General features: G+C 40.2%; 1 protein-coding gene across 4 annotated transcripts in view; it reads left to right on the forward strand.

The window, feature by feature from the left end:
* The window catches only part of PRDM4 (PR/SET domain 4), a 28,032-nt gene extending 21,232 nt beyond the window's left edge, over positions 1 to 6,800 (forward strand). For 3 of the 4 annotated variants that reach the window (XM_049115331.1, XM_049115332.1, XM_025461676.3), the window contains 2 exons: positions 318 to 486; positions 5,096 to 6,800. In XM_049115331.1, coding sequence (XP_048971288.1) covers positions 318 to 486; positions 5,096 to 5,408 — 482 coding nt within the window. In that variant the 3' untranslated portion in view covers positions 5,409 to 6,800. Of the gene's footprint in view, positions 1 to 317; positions 487 to 5,095 lie in introns of those variants that run through there. The other variant, XR_007413484.1, reaches the window with a different exon arrangement.
* Positions 6,801 to 7,013: the final 213 nt, after the last annotated feature.

Consider the following 7,013-nt stretch of genomic DNA (forward strand, 5'->3'; position numbering starts at 1 on the left):
TGGTTGCTAGGATTAGAAGTAATTTTTTTTTAAATTTTATATCATGAGCTATAAACACTAAAAGAATATGTATAGATATTTAGTTAAGTGGTCCTAGAAGGAGGTCAGATTTATTAGCTTCACTGGCTTTTGTTGAAGAACATAAATTTGTTTTCTCTGACTGGTTCTAGATAGATAGATAGCCCTAGAAAGTGATGTGCCAATTATCAGTTCTGTTTCAATCCTGCCTCTGCCACATACCCATACATGTGTTTGTTCACCTTGAGAATGCTAGTGATTGATTTATTCACAGTATGGCAATTTGGATTAATGTGCAGGTCAGAAGAACTACAGATGTACTTTGTGTGACAAGTCTTTCACCCAGAAGGCTCACCTAGAGTCCCACATGGTTATCCATACGGGTGAGAAGAATCTCAAGTGTGATTACTGTGACAAGTTGTTTATGCGGAGGCAGGACCTCAAGCAGCATGTGCTCATCCACACACAGTAAGTTACCCACAACCACTGTGCTTTCTAGGTTGGTAAACTTGAGTGCTTGCCAGTGCTGACTCATCATCTTCTCCGCCTTTGCACCCTGGTAGCCACTTCCTGTGTTCATTCTGAGCAAAGCAGAGGTTGGAAATCTTTAAGTTTTTGGTTTTATCCTGGAATATTTCTTTTGTTTGCTTTATTCTTCTTCTTTTCACTTCTCTCTGTATTTTTTTTCCAACATATAATCTCATTTAGTTTAACAAATAGTTTTTAAGTACCTCCTTGATGCCCAGCATTATGCCAAGTGGCAAAAATATAGAAATGAAAAGATATGAATCTTGTCTTTAAAGAGGTCAAAGTCTGATAAGAGAGGCAGAACAGTAAAGCGCTACCATACCATGTTACAATTAGAGTGAGCATTGGATCCTGAGAGGTTGTGCCAAGAGCGTCACAGACCTGGCCAGGGTGTCCTGGAAAAGCTTCCTGGTAGTCTGAGCTAAGTTTTTTTTTTTTTTTTTTTTTTTGAGCTAAGTATTAAGGAAGATAAATTAGAATTATTCAGGGAGGCAAAAAAGGGTAAGGAGTGGGAATAGTATTCTAGACCTATTTAGAAACACACATAAGAAAAAAATAGAAAGAAACATAAGGACTGTGGAGCACAAGTGGTTCTTTACAGTTTAGAGCATAGTGTGCATGTGCAAACGATGGAGAGAGAGGTGACAGTGAAGTCCTGAATCTTTTCTTTTTTTAATTAATTAATTAATTTATTTATTTATGATAGTCACACAGAGAGAGAGAGAGAGAGACAGAGACATAGGCAGAGGAAGAAGCAAGCTCCATGCACTGGGAGCCCGACGTGGGACTCGATCCCAGGTCTCCAGGATCGCGCCCTGGGCCAAAGGCAGGCGCCAAACCGCTGCGCCACCCAGGGATCCCGAAGTCCTGAATCTTTTATCCAACTAGGAAACTTAAGTTTCATTCTAGAAATAATGGGGAGCCCCTGAAAGATTTTCCCTCCCCATGTAGCAGGTACTCTGGTGGCTGTGTATGTTAATTATGGTAAAAAAAAAAAAAAAAAAAAAAAACATAACATAAAATTTACCATCTTAATCATTTCTAAATTTTATTTATTTATTTTTAGAGATGGGGAGGTGGGTGGAGGGAAGGGCAAAGAGAGATTCTCAAGCAGGCTCCACACCTAGCACAGAGCTCAACGTGGGGCTCCATCTCCCAACCCTGAGATCATGACCTGAGCTGAAATCAAGAGCCACCCAGATACCTCATTGTCTTAGCAATTTTTAAATATACTGTTCAATAATGTTAAGTGTATTCACACTCTTGTACAAATATTGAAGGAGTTTAAGGAAGGGGATGTCATGGTGAGATGTCCATTTTATAAAGATTACTCTGGCAGCAGGACAGGATGATTGAAGGAGAAGGTCACATTGGGAGATCCATGAAGAATTTATTGCATGAATCCAAGTGTAATTAAATGGGCTGTGTTAGTTATATAGTGGTAAAGAGAAAAGAACATTTTGTGGTCCTGAGCTTTTATTTAGCAAATGTTAGAAGAGGGAGAAGACATTAGCTTGTATTATGGGGGTAGTGTTTAGAAAGTCATGTTCAATGGAAACTTGATATTATTGTAAGGTTTAGTTAAGTACTTCGCTTTGATTTTAGCTCTTTTGTCTGATTCTTAATCAAATGCAACCTAAGGAATGCATTAGTTGGCTCAGTTGGTTGAGCATCCAACTCTTGGTTTCGACTCAGATGATGATCTCATGGGTCATGGCGAGCACTACTTGGGGCTGCCCACTCAGCGGGGTGTCTGCTTCTCTCCTTCCTCCTCTCCCTCTGTCCCTCTCCCTGCTCTTGTGTGCTACTCTCTTTCTCTCAAGTAAATAAATCAGTCTTTTAAAAATGCAATCTGAAACACTAAAACATCCAAGAAGTTTGGATCTACATTTGTAATTCCTAAAGTGACTTTTTAAAGTCTTCATGAAGTAGCTTCATTATTAGTGTAAAAATTTAAAAGTTAAATGTACGAATTTTAAAATACTATATAGAATTGTATATCATTAGAGGTGAAAGAGCTCTCTGGGATCATTTAGTCCAGCTGATTATGTTAGTCAGCTTGAGCTACCATAACAAAATACGTTTTGGAGATTGGAAATCCAAGGTCAGGGTGTTAGTATGATTGGATTCTGATGAGGGCCGCCTTCCTAGCTTGCAGATAGCTACTTTCTTTCTGTGTCCCTACATGGGGAGAGAGCAGGTGAGTTCTGGTCTGTCTGCCTTTTCTTGTGACACTTATCCCATATTGGGGGGGTGGGGGGTCAGTCTTAATGACTTTATCTAAATCTAAGTACTTCCCATAGGCCCCACTTCTAAATCTCATGATGTTGTGGTTTAGGTCTGCAACATGTGAATTTGTTGGGGAGTGTGGCACACATTCAACCTATGGCACTGCTTATAATAATCCCTTGAAAAATGTGGAAAACAATTGGTGCCAGAGCCCTACCTCCAGAGATTCTAATTTAGCTGGTTAGGGGTATAGCCCTGGCCTTGGTATTTTTTAAAGGCTCCCCAAATGACTCTTGTCCAGCTAGGGTTAGGAGTTACTGAGTACCTCAAATGAAAGACTTGTTTCTATAGTATCTCTGTCAAGTGGTTGTATAGTTTCTTCTAGAATACCACACAACTGATTTAGTTTTGAAGAAAAAATTTGCTTGAATCAGCTTATGTCAAGCTCTATCCATTCATTCTACACATGCCTCTAGAATGATGCATGTAAGTTTAATGTATCTTAAACTCATAGCGTTTCATACTTATGAATTGCTATCATGTTCCCTTTAAGCCTTCTTTTCATCAGGCTTCATGTCCCTAATTTCTGCAGCTTTCCCTCTTACCACCTGATTTCAGATTTGGTACCCAGAAGTGAGCGTAGTATTCCAGATATGATCTATCCTGTGCTTAACGAATGGAGTTATTTTCTTCTTCTTTTTTTTTAATTTTATTTATTTATTCGAGAGAGAGACAGAGACACAGGCAGAGGGAGAAGCAGGCTCCATGCAGGGAGCCTGACATGGGACTCGATCCCTGGTCTTCAGGATCACGCTGTGGGCTGGAAGTGGCACTAAACTGCTGAGCCACCAGGGCTGCCCATTATTTTCTTCTTTGACCTTGACTTTCTCTTCTTTCAAGTGATGCCTAAATTTGCACTTGAATTTTCTATAGCCATTTCACAGCATAATGCAAAATAAATTATTTTGAGGTTAGCGGTATAATTGTTTCTCTCCATTGGGGTTGAGAATTGGCTTTATCAGGTATTCACCAATGAAAACAATTCTCTTAAATGTGGATCTGGACTTTTTGTCACAACGATGAAACATCGTAACCCTCTTTGCCAAACTCCCATGGGGTAAAGAGATTTTAGACTATCAAGGCTTTAACCTAATGTGTAAGTCATTCATAATTAAAAAGCACTCTTCAGGGACGCCTGGGTGGCTCAGCGGTTAAGCGTCTGCCTTCAGCCCAGGGTGTGATCCTGGAGACCCAGGTTCAAGTGCCACGTCGGGGTTCCTGCATGGAGCCTGCTTCTCCCTCTGCCTCTGCCTATGTCTCTGCCTCTCTTTCTGTGTGTGTCTCATGAATGAATGAATGAATGAATGAATGAATGAATGAATGAATAAAATCTTTTAAAAACACTATTCACTCAAAATATTTTTTTAAGATTTATTTATTTTATTTATTTATTTTTTTTAATTTAATTTTATTATTTTTTTTAATTTATGATAGTCACAGAGAGAGAGAGAGAGAGGCAGAGACATAGGCAGAGGGAGAAGCAGGCTCCATGCACCGGGAGCCTGATGTGGGATTCGATCCTGGGTCTCCAGGATCGCGCCCTGGGCCAAAGGCAGGCGCCAAACCGCTGCGCCACCCAGGGATCCCGATTTATTTATTTTAGAGAGACAAAGAGCAGTGTGGGGAAGGGCAGAGAAAATCTCAAACAGACTCCCCACTGAGCATAGAGTCAGACATGGGGTTCAGTCCTATGACCCTGAGATCATGACCTTAGCCAAAATCAAGAGTCGGATGCTTAACTGACTGCCATGCAGGTGCCCTCACTCAAAATATTTTTGAATGAGACTGTGTGTCCTATGGAGATCATAGGTAAGATTTTGAGATGTTTGTTTTTTTACCTTTTGACATTTCAAAATGGTATAGTAGTATTGAAATTCATTTTGTTTATCCGCTTGGGAAAAAGCCCAGCTATAGCCCTAAAGCCAAATGCAGGAGAAATTCCTCTCGCATGTTTAAGGAGATAAATGCTTTTATGTCCTATAAAAAAAAGTCTGAATTGAGGGGAGCCTAGGTTGCTCAGTCAGTTAAGCATCTGACTTGATCTCAGTTCAGGTCTTGATCCTCAGGGTCATGTATTCAAGCTCCCATTCGGCTCCATACTGGGCATGAAGCCTACTTTAAAAAAAAAAAAAAAAAAAGGTCTGATTCTAGAGAGAGAGAGCTCCTCTGACAAAGACCTGAGGTTGTCAAAAATAAGTGTGTGCCTTACTTATCATTTGTAACCCCAAATCTAATGTTTTTTTTCTTGTGTTCCTCTTAGAGAACGCCAGATCAAGTGTCCCAAGTGTGATAAGCTGTTCTTGAGAACAAATCACTTGAAGAAACATCTTAATTCTCACGAAGGAAAACGGGATTATGTCTGTGAAAAATGTACAAAGGCTTATCTTACCAAATATCATCTCACCCGCCACCTGAAAACCTGCAAAGGTCCCACTTCCAGTTCATCAGCACAAGAAGAGGAAGAAGAGGATGACTCAGAAGAGGAAGAACTAGCAGACTCTGTGGGGACAGAAGACTGTCGGATTAACAATGCTGTGTATTCAGCAGATGAGTCTCTCTCAGCACATAAATAAAAGCCAACTATTTTGGATGGAAAAGGCAAAAGGGAAAAACATATACAACCAGTTACCCACTTTGGTGATTTTTATATATAATGGTTTCTGATTTTCTTCCTGTCAACAGTCAAAGCAAACTGAATGGAGGCGGATAAAGCACTTATAGAAGAATATCCTAATGAAAACACTTTAGAACAGATGGGGAAAAGAGAGCAGGGAACCTAATTTTAAGTGCTGTATGAGGAGGAAAGTGTTAGCTTTTGAAGTCTGTTCCTTATTTATACAATGAACTAGGTGATGCATTTATACCTGAGTCAGAGCTATCCTCTGCCCAAACAAATGAGATTTATTTTAAATTCTTTCATTGTTGCATTTTCCTCCCAGCCCTATGACGTGGTAGCATTCTAAACTTGGTCCCTGCCTCATAGTCATCCCGATTGCTAATAGTGGTTCTGGAGCTGTGTTTTATGTAGACTGTTGTGACTCAAGTCATCTCAGATGGATTGGAACACAGCAATGTAAGCTTGTTACTTTGACTTCAGCTGACAAGTTTAAGCACCACCTGCCTTAATCTCTCTTGGCTACTTGGGAGTTTAGGGTAGATCTTGCTTCCCAAGATTTCAGCAGATGCCTAGAGGGTAGATGAAAAAAGGACCAGCCAGGCAACAGGCAATGGTGGATGAAAGAAAAGGAGAGACACCAGGGCCACTGTTCAAAAAAAGCTTTGATGGAAGCCAGGTTGAGACACATGGTTATTGTTCTTTAAAATCTTTGTAGGTTTAGACATGTCTCTCTCTGACTCCAGTAAAGCCTCTAGAAAAAGGGGACCTGGAAGTGTAGTGAGTCAAATAATGCCTGCTTAGTTGTCTCCTGTCAACAAGCACATGTGGACTCAGGTGGCAAAGTGGTACCTTGGATCATGGAAAGAAGGGAATGATCCTTTGTATCTGGCCTATCCTACAAAGAATACACCATTAAATGTTGGCAACTCAGAATGACAAATGATTTCAATCACATTGGTGCATTTGCAGGGTCAGACCTTCTCAGTTGTCTGATGAAGGATCTCCTCAGTTACGCATGGTGGGTGCCAACAGATTTCAAAGGTATAGAAGGCTTAATGTTCACCACATGGGTGTGTTTTCAGGGTCCCAGCTTAGTTAATTCATCCATCCGTCTGGTCTTTCACCTGGTCTCACATGTATATCCTGCTTTTAGCAAGAAGCAGACACATCCTTGAAATGATGGTTGATGGAACATGCTCCTGCTCTTTGGTGCAACCTCTGGGCTGGAGAAGAGAGGACTCTGGTGGGAGGGTTTTGCTGCTAATGTATTTATGGAATGAATGTATTTCATTCAAATCTGTATTCCTCTAGGAAGGATTAAAATAAAGACCTTTTTTTAAATACAGGATTCTTCTTGTAATCTCATTTTGTGGAAGAAAAATGAGTCATTTAGGGAAAAATTAGGAATAGCTTGGTTTTGTTTTCTAAGGTTAGAAGTGGAGAAAGTATTTTCTAAGTAGCATAACTCTGGGATAATATTGTAATGTATTTCTGCATAACTGTGCTTAAATGAACTATGCTTCCTGTGTTTTCCACTCTCCTGCCCTCATCCTCCCTAAGG

This window comes from Canis lupus, chromosome 10 (assembly GCF_003254725.2).
Source record: "Canis lupus dingo isolate Sandy chromosome 10, ASM325472v2, whole genome shotgun sequence".
In the NCBI taxonomy this organism is placed as follows: domain Eukaryota; kingdom Metazoa; phylum Chordata; class Mammalia; order Carnivora; family Canidae; genus Canis; species Canis lupus.